The 13,016-nt window shown below is 40.9% G+C and overlaps 1 protein-coding gene across 1 annotated transcript in view; it reads right to left on the bottom strand.

The window, feature by feature from the left end:
- Positions 1–13,016, bottom strand: part of HERC2 (HECT and RLD domain containing E3 ubiquitin protein ligase 2) — a 193,783-nt gene that overhangs the window by 114,069 nt on the left and 66,698 nt on the right. Inside the window, exons 22-30 of the mRNA XM_045004994.1 lie at positions 11,967–12,122; positions 11,557–11,742; positions 5,674–5,844; positions 5,475–5,578; positions 5,028–5,178; positions 2,513–2,727; positions 969–1,101; positions 724–851; positions 406–601 (exon numbers count right to left, since the gene is read on the bottom strand). Of these exons, the coding sequence (XP_044860929.1) occupies positions 406–601; positions 724–851; positions 969–1,101; positions 2,513–2,727; positions 5,028–5,178; positions 5,475–5,578; positions 5,674–5,844; positions 11,557–11,742; positions 11,967–12,122 (1,440 nt within the window). The remainder of the gene's footprint in view (positions 1–405; positions 602–723; positions 852–968; positions 1,102–2,512; positions 2,728–5,027; positions 5,179–5,474; positions 5,579–5,673; positions 5,845–11,556; positions 11,743–11,966; positions 12,123–13,016) is intronic.

Raw genomic sequence — 13,016 nt, 5'->3', positions numbered from 1 at the left:
TGCTAGTAATATTTTATAATTTGATTATAATGTAACTCACTACCTATATATCATTTATCAAATCATTTTACGTGAAAAAGGATCCCATTTGAAGTCAAACTATGTCAAGCCAAACTCAGTCAGACTGAGATGTACAGGTTTTTTTAAATGAACGGGAAAGCAGGAAACAAGCACCACTCTAACCTGAATTTCTAGACTAATTCACCATGTCTTGTCTCCAGAAATTAATATTTATCTCTTTACAAAAGTTTGTCAAAATCCAGTAAAAAAACTAGTAGACCCAATATTTCAACAGAACCCAAGCATCCTCATTGTCCTAACAAAGAAGTGTACCTACATGTACAAAGCTTTGAGGTGAAGTTGGTTCTTTTATTTTGTTTTACTACAGTATCACTATTCTCTTACCTCTTTTTTTTCTTCTCTCTCGAATTATCTTCTGAGCTATCCTCCTCCATCGGGGCAAAGAGCTCAGAAGTTTAAACTTTGACATTATGGAGATGTCATTGCAGACTGCAGGACGCAATTCATTGAACAGGAATCTCAAACGTTCAATGACAGGAGCACAAACTTCCTTATAGGAGCGGCCTTGTTCCTGATGTGTCTAAAACAGGAACAGAAACAGAGATTATAAACTTAATAAGGGAATAAAATTTAAAGGAGTCAATTGTCATTTTTAATAATTAAGGTTGAAGAGAAGTTAGACACAGGTGGTTGGAGGCTTACCTTAATTAGCGAGCATTTTGCTTGATAGACAACACGACATACATCTACTACAGATTTCGGTAAGGTTCTGTGTTTGACTTGGTCAACTCCCAGGGTACCAGGATGTACTAGAGACAATGCCACATGACCTTAATGAGAAAAAACACACTAAGACTATCTATTTCTAAGATTGAGGGGAGTGGGAGTTAAATTAGTTTTTTTGTTTGTTTTTTTTAAAGTGTTCTGGAACAGCTAAGTCTACTTACCTAAATCTTCATGTTTTAGAAGACAACATAGGAGTAAACGTCCTACTTCTTCCACAGGATGCTCAGGAGGGAATGTGATTGGTGTTGTCAAGTGACATTGTTTGCAGTACCTCTCTACTTGACATAAAAAGTCCTGCAAACAAACACTAAAGTCAAAGAAACAGCACTATCTAACTCTTCAAGTACAGTAATGTAGAACACTACAGCCAGCATTCAAGTGAAAACTCAGTAATATCCTGGGCTAAATACATTCAGAAGCCATAGCCAAGATATTTCTCAGTCTAGGATATGAGTCACCTAATTACTAGAAGTACAAACAAGCTATTATACCAAACAGCAATCCATACTGTCACTCCTGTTCTGAGGACAATAGCCCATCAGAGGGCTCTCATCATACACAACATGGCAACAATGAGCACAGTCCTAACAGCTTCTGACCTGTTTTCCAGCTTACCAGGCCACCTGAACCCGGTCTTAAATATTTTCTCCCAAGAATAATATTTCAAAATTATATCTCGACTCTGGGGTTCAATAGGAATCATGGGGTTAGAAATGGAGATGGACACTTGTGGGCATATTGAGGTGTACCAAGGGCAGTAACCAATCTGAGCACAAGATTTACATAATCATTCTATATCTACTAAGAAATAACTATACAACTACATAAAAATCTAAAACCGAGAGTGCAAGAGACTACATAACCAAGAAAGATGGGTACAGATGTGGTCACTAAGTACACAGCACCTCCACACTTTGACTGGGAGACAATTCCATCTTAGTACAACTGGTAATAACCATGATCTACAGTGTCACTAAAGCTTAAGTGACAATATTCAATTTCCTTTCATGTAATATTAAGTTTAAATCACTTGGAATTCATAAGAAAAACTGCATACAGAAATTAATTTTAATTGAATCATACGTTAGCTAGGATGTATTAATGACTGTCTTGACACTGAACAGCCTAACCCAGGGTAGTCAAAAGGTGGACCGTGGGTCAAATCTGGACCGCCAGACTCTTTTGAACAGACCACAAAATCTTATTTACTTATTATCATTATTATTATTTTTGTATTATTTTCTCTAGAGTCTGGACCTTGATTATACCTTGACCTAGAAATTTGGACAAAAAAAATAACTGATTACCCCAGCCTAACCTGTGACTAGGAACAACAAGTTAATTGCAGGAGGTACTTTTCGCAGCATAACAGCAACAATGAAGACTTGCTTTACTCCAACTCTCTGCTTCCCCTTTCACAGAAAATGTGCCAAAGGTTAAAGCAATCCTCCTGAACGGTTGCTGAAAACCATTTAAAAGCTACCAAAGGTGAAACAAAAGTGTTTTTCAACACTTACACAATGTGTGCTTAATAGAGCAATTTCAATTCACTACCAGTTCTTAACTCCACTTTCTGTAACAACATTTGAAAACACTTTTGTTTCACTTATGGCAGCTTTTAAATTGTTTCCAGCAACAATTCAGGGGGCTTGCTGCTGGCCACATTTAAACAATTTCCTGGTAAAGATGGGACTAAAAATGTTACCTTCACAGTGTGATCCTGAATATTATTATCTGCAATGGCTTGCAGAAATGGTTGTGAATGGTCACTCAAGGTTAGTCGATGTGAATATAGTTTTGATTTGTTTGGGGTAGTGTTCCCAGGTGAACTGCAGTGGTCTTCATCTTTCTCCTCATTGTAACTGTAATGTATCTGACTGGTCTGCAAGCCTCCAGAGAAGATAGATGACTTAAGCCATTCTAACAAGAGTGAAAACAAAATACAGATGTAAGTCTTTCTGCCAGGGAAAGCTATCTGTCACTAAACTGAATAATAATTCTTTAAAACAAAAGATGAAATTTACTTGCAAACATGAGTAAATTAAGACGACTTTCATACTTACTTGGTGAAGTTTAAGCAGAAAAAACAATTGACAAATTATTTGTAAATTAAATACGGTAACATCTTAACCAAGCCACTACAGGGAGCCACTTCTCACCTGAGGCCATCAGCTGTGATGAAGCCATGAAGGTCTTAGCAACTATTCTAAGAACAGCCATACTGGATCAGAATCATGGTCCTTCTGGTCCAATATGACAGCAGCCAGCTCCAGATGTTTTAGAGGAAGGTGCAAGAAACCCCACAGTAGGCCAACATGGGATAATCTGCTCTTCCACCCCATGAAGGACTCACCCTAACCCCTAATAATAAGAAATCAGTTTAAACCTTGAAGCATGAGATTTAACCTCCCTTCCAATAGTCTTGTTATCATTAACTATTAAAACTCCAAATATTCCTGTTATCCAAATAATCAGCAAGTCCCTCTTTGAATCTTGTTCATGTTCTTGGCCAAGAATGGACAAATAGCATGATACGGAGTCTCACGATGAGTCCCAGAAGTTCATACAGAAGGGTATATGAAGCATGCAAGTCTACTAAAGTTTGACATAAGTGTTGCAAGACAAAGGTCTCAATCCCATAACGTCTTACATGTGTAGGCACTTTAGTAGCCCCACTGAAGTCAACTGAACTACTCAAATGCATAACTCTGCAGCACTGTAGACAAAAGACTAACTTTTTTTTCCTGCTGAAGTACCGTATATACTCAATCATAAGCCGGTTCGTTTATAAGCCAACCCTCCCTAGATGGAGAAGTAAAAATGGAAACTTTTTATGACCCATCATAAGCCAACCCTATAATTCAGGGGTTGGCAAACTTTGGCTCCCGGGCCATCAGGATAAGTTGCTGGGGGGCCAGGATGGTTTGTTTACCTTGAGTGTCCACAGGCACAGAAGTAAACCTAAGTAAACAAAGCGTCCCGGCCCACCAGTTACCCTGATGGGCCAGGACAGCAACTGGTGGTGCAAATTTGGGGGGGGAAAGGGAGGGGAAGGGAGAAGCCGGGGGTCAGGGGAGTAACACCTGTGACCACCCCCCACATGACCCCACCCCTAGCCCAGAACCCCCACACTCTCCCCATCCCATCCCTTCCCACCTTAGCTGGAGAGGATGTCTCTGGCCTGGCTGGAGCTGCTCCGGCAGGCTGGGCGGCGCGGCCACAGCCTGCTCCGGCGGGCCAGACCAGGCGGCATGGCCTCAGTGTGCCCCAGCGGGCCAGGCGGCGCGGCCATAGCCTGCTCTGGCGGCATGGCTGCAGCGTGCTCTGGCAGGCGGGGCTGAGCAGTGTGGCTTCAGCCTGCCAGCCCCGGAGCTGCAGCTGCTTTGGAGGCTAGAGGGAGAGCAGCGTGGCCAGAAGTGGAGAGACTCTGGCCCTGCCTCTTCCCTTCTGGCTCTGCTGCCTCTCCTTGCCCCCTCTCTTGGGGGGGAATGGGCTGTGTCCCACCTCTCCCTCTCTATACCCGTTCATAAGCCAACCCCCTTCTCTGATGCTTCCCTTTTTTACTAAAACAAATCTGGCTTATGAACGAGTATATACAGTACTTGAATTCAAGTGGCAAAAACAATATTCGTTTCATGGTTGGCCCCCTTACACAAACTAAAGAAATTACTTTTAAAAGCAGAAATCCAGACCAGTAAACCAAAGTGGTTTAGAAGAAATCCAGAAAAATAAGAAATTGAAGAGGGAACGCAGTGGGGATAAGGAATGAAAGCATACATAAAGGATTCCTTCTCTCACTTCATCTGCTGTCAAAAAAATCAGAGTGGGAAGAGAGAACATAACACACTGTTCTGAAAGCTACAAAGCGAGGAAATACACAAAAGAACAGGCATTTAATCATCTGAATAAAAGTGAATCAATTACACAAACCAAGATGAAAAAGAGCTGCATGTCTGCAACAGAAAGAGAAAACTGGGAGGAACAGCCAAACAACGAGAAAAAAAGTTTTTCGTTTACTAAGAGTTTTCTAATGGTAAGAAGAACAAGAAAGTCTTCAAGCTATGTCCAGAAGAAAGTGGGGCAAAAAAAACAAACAAACATGCTAAGTTCCTGATTAAATTATTTTTACAATAGTCTGGTCCAGCATATTATGGGAAGCATGCAGAGGTACAGTACACAATCCATTACTTCTAATTTAATTGAAAATAAGTTCTGCTTACTGGCACATTCAACCTCCACAGGAGAAAGCGGTGTACTCATTGCTAGGTAGGAAGCATGCAGTCCAAGAAGAAGGCCCAGATTTCTTTCTGTGTCTATGAGAGGTGATGACAGACTGCCAAGATCTGGTGTTGTAATCACTTCCTGGTCAGGCTAAACAAAAGAAATATCAAATTGAGGCTAAAAGTAAATTCCAATAAGCGTTTCAAAACAAAACTATCCTTTATTACTATAAACACATTCTGAAGAAATCAACTATTAATACAATCATAAGTTAAATTTCATTAAGTGCAATACTGTCTCTCTCAATTAGTCATTTGTAACCCAAGTTTTTGCTTCAGGTCCTTGACTAAAACTGGTATCAATCCTACAGGCTGAAAAGGTTACTCCTCCCGATAGTTTACTATCCTACATATGATGTGCTACAAAGTATATTATATTATTTCTACCTCCATATACTGGCCAACACAGAAGGCATGCATCGACTCTCTTGTATCCTCAAATTGCAAGGCAGCTTCCAAAGCAACAACTGGGTCCTCACCTGCAAACTGAGCTAGAAAAAAAGAATATTCAGTAGTTCTATAATATCTAAACAGCTACTTAAGGCAATTAATTTTAAAACAAAACAATTCAAGAGTTGAAACTCACCAAGTATACTATTTCCTGTTAAAGACTGGGTCTGAAAATCTTTTATATCATACACTTTCCCATCAATCACTGTCCAGAAGCCTCCATCTTTATTATGGTTCTCTAGATCAGCTTTACGTATAAGTGTTACTTCCTCATTATTTCTGCAGCTCTGGCCAGTAAAAAATGAACCTATTGATTAAAAAAAACAAAAAACACACATTTTAGTTTCTTAAAACTAGCATTGACAATAACAAAATCGCACTAGGGTAATCCTAAAAACAATACATTCTGTGAAGGTGAGGGGGAGTGGAGGGTTATCCTAGACCCTCATCCTGGAGTTTGTCACCCACAAATGCAACAGGCAGACACTTCCATAAGCTTTATACTTATACCAAACGCACCCCAACAGACAATATAATCCACCTGCACAGAGATGTAGCAAATCCCAGGTTTGTCTACCCCTCGCTTCCCTTTCTGATAGTGTGGAAAGCACTGAATGCCACAAGATGACTTCAGCTGGTAGCACAGTGCTATTTAGACTGGACAGGGATGCCATTATCTGACACTTTACAGGCAGTTTTCAAGTGGAAGAAGTCAGTAAAAACAAGGTCAAAGTACTTGTTTCAGGCCTGGATCATTTAGCTATTCCAAAGCTCAGAGAATGAACAAGTCCAACCTCATTTTTAGATACCACTATGAGCAAGCACAGAGGATGGAAAGAAATTCATAGACCTGAAGGCCATAAAGAACCATTAGATCACCTAGTCTGACTTCCTGCATAAAACAGGTCACAGAATTTCACCCATTTACCCCTGAATTGAGCCCTATAATCTGTGTTTGAGTTAAACTTATCTTTCAATCTTGATTTGAAGACAACAAGAGATGAAGAATCACCACTTCCCTTGGTAGTTTGTTCCAATGGTTAATCACCTTTACTGTTAAAAGTGCATGCCTTATTTCTGATTTGAATTTGTCTGGCTTTAACTTCCAAACAATAGTTCTTGCTATATCTTCCTCTGCTAGGTTAAAAGGTCCCTATAGTACACCTCTACCTCGATATAACGCGACCCAATATAACACAAATTTGGATATAACGCGGTAAAGCAGTGCTCTGGGGGGGGTGGGGCTGCACACTCCGGTGTATCAAAGCAAGTTCGATATAATGCGGTAAGATTTTTTGGCTCCTGAGGACAGGGTTATATCGAGATAGAGGTGTACCTGGTATTTTTCTCCCTGTGGAGGTACTTATACACTGTAATAAAGTCACCTCAATCTTCTATTTTGATAAACTAAACTACTAAGGTCCTTAAATCTCTTACTGCAAAGGATTTTTCTCCAGCCTCAAATCTTTTTATAGCTCTTCTCTATATCCTCTCCGGTTCTTCAAAAATCCTATTTAAAATGTTGACATCAGAACCGTATGCAGTATTCTAGTATCTCTCACCAATACCACATACACAGGTAAAAGTCACCTCCCTACTTCCCTCTTCAATCCAAGGAAAGCCTTAGCCCTCGTTGTGACAGCATCACACTGGAGATCATTTTGAGTTGTTCACTAAGGGTATGTCTACACTAAAAAATTAGGTCGATTTAATGTGTCGATTTTTTAGAAATCGATTTGATACAGTCAATTGTGTGTGTCCCCACTTAAGACCATTAAGTCGGAGTGCGCCCACAGTACCGAGGCTAGCGTAAATTTTCGGAGCGTTGCACCGTGGGTAGCTACTCACAGTTCCCGCAGTCTCCACTGTCCATTGGAATTCTGGGTTGAGCTCCCAATGCCTGATGGGGCAAAACATTATCGCGGGTGGTTCTGGGTACATGTCGTCAGGCCCACCCCCCCGAAAGCAATGGCAAAAAATCGTTTCTCGCCTTTTTTCCTGGGTTACCCGTGCAGATGACATACCACAGCAAGCATGGAGCCCACTCAGCTCACTGTCACCATACGTCTCCTGGGTGCTGCTGGCAGACGCGTTACTGCAGTGCTACACAGCAGCAGCTCCTTGCCATTGCAAGTTAGCAAAGACAGTTAGCAGCTGTATTGTACCATCTGCTGCGGTCTCCTGGTTCCTCCTGTCCGGCCTCGGTGAGGTCGGTCAGGGGCACCCGGACATAAATGGGAGTGACTCCAGGTCATTCCCTTCTTTAAGTTTCGGCTAATGGAGATTCAGTCCTGCCTGGAATATCAGGCAAGCCTACCAAAGAACCAGAGAGGCAAACTGTCACTCCGGGTCAGAGCCCCAGACATCCCGCTTCTATGATGAGCTGCCTTCCATTCTAGGGGATGCCCCTACAACTACCCCACCGCCATGCTTCGCTCCTCCCACACCCCTCCCGGGCTACCTTGGCAGTTATCATTTGTGTGATGAATTAATAAAGAATGCATGAATTTGAAACAATGACTTTATTGCCTCTGCAAGCGGAGATCAAAGGGGGGAGGGTGGTTGGCTTACAGGGAAGTAGAGTAAACCAAGGGTGCGGGTTTTCATCAAGGAGAAACAAACAGAACTTTTACACCGTAGCCAGGCCAGTCATGAAACTGGTTTTCAAAGCTTCTCTGATGCACAGAACACCCTGCTGTGCTCTTCTAACCACCCTGGTGTCTGGCTGCGCTTACTCATTTCGTCTTTTAGAACAGAGTTCTGATAGCACGGATTCGTCTCCCCATACAGCGATCAGATCCACTACCTCCCGTTCAGTCCATGCTAGAGCTCTTTTGCTATTCTGGGACTCCATGGTCACTGTGCTTATCAGCTCGCCACAGTGGCCAAACAGGAAATGAAATTCAAAAGTTCACGGGGCTTTTCCTGTCTACCAGGCCAGTACATCTGAGTTGAGAGTGCTGTCCAGAGCAGTCACAATGGAGCACTCTGGGATAGCTCCCGGAGGCCAATACGATCAAATTGCATCCACACTACCCCAAATTCGACCCAGCAGGGTCGATTTCAGCACTAATCCCCTCATCGGGGAGGAGTACAGAAATCAATTTTAAGAGCCCTTTAAGTCGATAAAAATGGCCTCGTCATGTGGATGGGTGCAGGGTTAAAGCGATCAAACGTTGCTAAATTCGACCTGAACTCATAGTACAGACCAGGGCTAAGATCCATAAACCTTTTCAGTCACTGCTTTCTAAGATACAGTCCTTCAATCTGAAAGTATGGCCTGCATCTTCATTTCTGGATGTATGACCTTGCATTTGGTTGTATTAAAATGCATTTTATTTGAATGAACTCAGCTTAACAAGTGATCCAGATTGCTCTGCATGTCTGCCCCATCCTCATTATTTACCACTCTGAATCTTCGTGCCAATCTGCGTCATCCACAAATTTTCACTTTACTTCCTGATTGTTGATAAATGTATTGATCATCATCGGGCCTGGAACAGACCCGTATGGAAGCCCACTAGCTATACGTGCACCCATGATTCTCCATTGACAGCTACTATTTGAGATCTGTCAGTTCACCAGCTCACTGCACTGGCACAAATGGCACTAGTGAGGCATGTATACACTGCTCAGAATGCTACAGAAGTTTTTCTATTTTTTTTTTAAATTAAAAAAAACAGATGCTGACCAAAACGTTGTACTGCATGGATGTTAAAACAAAAGTTTTCAATAACTTTAGACTCCTCTAGGCATTTTTCTGCTGGGTGGGAAGGAAGGGGATAACAGCAACACTGAGTTCCACATATGTGCTTTTCCTCATACTGTATATATACATACCAAACGGGTATTCTGGGGTTTAGCCCAACAACTGTTATCAAAGGAGAGAAACATTTCACCTAACGTACTGGAACTTTGTCAGAAGGACGTGTAATGGCAAATACTTATTTTTGTTATGCTCCTCCTCAAAGTGCACTGTGACCCCGTGAGTCGTTTGAGTGCATGTGTCAAGGAAGGAAGGGTGTCTTTTGGTCAATTCTTTCGGTAGCTCCATACAGGTGTACTCAAGACAAAGCCCCATTACCATGTTAGGTTTAACAGTAACCACTGGCACTTGTTCTCATCAGTGCTCAAATGTCAAGAGATTATCACTGAAACCTCCAGTGCCTGCTCCTGAATGAGTCAAGGAAGCTGTTATGACAACCACTGGTACAAACTCCCATCCCCAAGGCACAGAAGTATGGAGGAGAATACATACAGAGATTGCTTGGCAACTGTGAGAACTTCTCTAGTGTGCTGATGCACAGAAAGGATTGCTAGCCTGTTATTTCTATTCTGGACAATGATCTACTAGTGCCTTGGGAGAAGGAGTTCAGAAAGTCTCCAGGGGCTTGCCAGTTAATAAATAAGACAGACCTTAAGGAGATACATGCACCATCAGCAGTCAATAACAATACAGACGTTTCACTGCCAGTCTCTCCCACTATTGCCATACAAGCCTCAAGCTTGCAATCCCTCACTCATCTGATAGCAGAAATGTCCATTAGGAGAGAGTTCTAGTCATATACCACAGGGAAACAAAAGAACTCTGTGGTAAAGACACAGCTGCAGCCCGAATTCAAAACTGTCATGCAAGTGAAAATAAATTTGCAACAGGCATATCTAGAAAAATCAACAAGGGAGAGACAAAATGTACCACAAAAAGCTCAAAATTGTGTAGACCAAGACACAACACTGGTCAGCACAACACAAAATGACTTCTACCATTGCATTAGGCAAAGAATTTAGATAAATTCCTGAAGAAATTTCGGAGAAATTATCAGCTTCTGATTGACACAGCACCAGCACTCAGTGGAGCATCTCATCCATTTATGGTGAAAAAGACACAAATTAGAAGCAGCTATGCTTCCAAAGAGTACAAACTCTTGGTGTGGGAGATGAGAGTGGGTTGTAAAGAGCTAAAAGTCTGGAGGATTGTGAAGTGTGTAAGCAAAGAGTGCTTACTGATTAACATCACCTCCTGTTTAGCCAGGACTTTGGCCTGGTTATTTTAAAAAAAAAGTGATTGCTGGGTTTTTGGTGTGCTTTAACATGAGTTACATAGGTTGGGGGGTGGTTGTATTATTGTTACTACCTGTTTTTAATATTGCTTATACACCACTGGCTTTTTATTTCCGGTGTGTATTTTTTTGGCTGCCCACACTGGGAGCCAAACGACGACTGCTCTACACACCCAGTATGAGTCAGCAAATATAGCTATATTAGCTTTTTTTTTTTTTTTGCAATATATTTAATACTGCCATTACCATAGCAGCTTGGGCTGAGTGGGGTCTTATTGGCCGTTTTAACTTTTACCTTTATTGCCCCATATTCTGTTTTCGCTTGTTCAGCACTGTAATAACTGGATCCATTTACAAACCAAATTTCTATTTTTTTATTTAATGCTTTTTTAAATTTTGGAAGGGGGCATTTGTGTTCTTGTCCTGGGTTATTAAACCATAAGGCACAAGGATAACACTTTTCCCTTTTTCCACTGTGATTCCCCGGTTCACTAGAGCTAAAATCCATTGCGCCAATGTGCATCTGCCATACTCTGAGCCACCTACTATAGCACCACCCCTTCCTTCCTCTATAGTTTTAAACAAATGCTCTCATCTTCAGTGATAGTTTAAACTATGATTATGGAAATTACTTCAAGAATCAAAATCAACAAACCACCCTCCGCTTGACAGACAAGTTTATATAGCAATTAAATCATGCCAAATTTATCATTGACATAATGTAATCATTTTTTCCACAGTAAACACTATTATGACAATAGTTTTGATAAAACAAGGAAATGTAAAAGTGTCGGATTTAAAGACAATTCAAGAACATAACTGTTAAAAAGGCTTCTGGTGCTTTGCTTCATGCGAGAGAATTCTAAATATTGGAAGAGTGTTAGAGTTACTCAGAAAACTTTCCTGTAAAACCTCAACTAAGTGTTTTAACTGCTTTAAGTGAATAGAATAGAACATACCCATTATTCCGGGCCATGCTAAATCCTCATTGTCATCTCTCTCTTTTCCAGGTGCTAGATGGTTAAATCTGTCCAGATGCTCTAGAAGGCCAGCCAACAGAGGAATAGCACCCGCTTCCTGCATCAGTCCAGCATTTTTATTGAGAAGCAACACTATAGAAACGACCAACTCTGGAAGGAGAACACCTAGAAAACAGAAAATACTCACACTGAAGTTGAGACAGATATATGTATGCCACTTTTGACCTAAGTCACAGCAGTTTATTCTCCTTTTTACTTACTACTTTAAAGTGATGTTTTTTCTCTCCCTTTAACTTGCCCCTCCTTGCATCTTCTCTTTTTAATTTGGAGAGATATGTACTAGGAATGTTTGCCTACAAATTGATTTTCCAGGAGAAAAAGAAAGGTACCTGTTAAATCTCCATCCACAACCCGAGATACTTCTGCAAAATGTCTATGACTAGTGGATGCAATGCTGATTGCCACAGGTAGTATATCACCAATGTGTGTGCACAAAAGTGCTGTGTATTTCTTTAGCAGAGAACCAACTCCTAGAAGCTCAGGACCTATGAAAAAAGGAGGGGCACAGAGAATAATCAAAGTAACTACTTAAGTGAATAAACTAAAAGCTGCATTTTGGATTATATAGTACTTACAAGCCCATCAAACACCACTTCAATATTAGCATTCAATTAAGAAAACAGCATAATTTATTTTTAGGATTAAGCTTAAATCCAAGATACTGACTTTTTAAGAGCACAGACCAATCTGAATGTAAATAAAACCTGCAACCATAACATCTGGACCTGTAATATCATTAAATCTCCTAAACTAAGTAAGGCCATTTCTAGCCTGGTGTGAGGCAAACTTCCAGAGAAGTTTTCTTTGACACTGCTAGGAGTTCTGCTACCAATTTAGTAGGTGTCCTCCTTCCCGCCAAGTCAACATTGTAGCAGCGAGCCAGCATGTTTTGGATGTGCTCTGCTGCAGCGGCCACCATTTTTGTTAATGTAATACCAGTTGGCATTAAAATCCCATGGAAGTTTTCAAAAGTATAAGGTGAGTGTTTAAACCAGAGTCCAAGCCAAAGTTCAATTTGGATAATTACAATCTTTCCATGTAAGATTTCCAACTTGTTTTAATTTATTATTTTGTACTAAAGCATTTGGGCTATTCTAAATCTATCTCCTTACTATATGCTGTTTCCTTTGCCTCCTTCTCAATTCAGTTGGCTTTGTACCATTCCATTAAATTATCTCTTTACTCAGAATATGCCTCTAACCATTGCCCATCAAACACTCTCTTCTCTCCTCATTCAAACCCCTTCTTAAAATTCATTTCTTACAAAAATCATCCAAGACATTCAAAACAGGGAATGAATCTGTTTTGTCAGGCATTGCTTACATTCGTAGTACTTTTTAGTCTTGAGAATAATATTGCTATGCACTGTTAATTACTAT

Source organism: Mauremys mutica, chromosome 1 (assembly GCF_020497125.1).
Source record: "Mauremys mutica isolate MM-2020 ecotype Southern chromosome 1, ASM2049712v1, whole genome shotgun sequence".
Lineage (NCBI taxonomy): Eukaryota > Metazoa > Chordata > Testudines > Geoemydidae > Mauremys > Mauremys mutica.
This window is presented reverse-complemented; position numbering and strand designations above follow the sequence as displayed.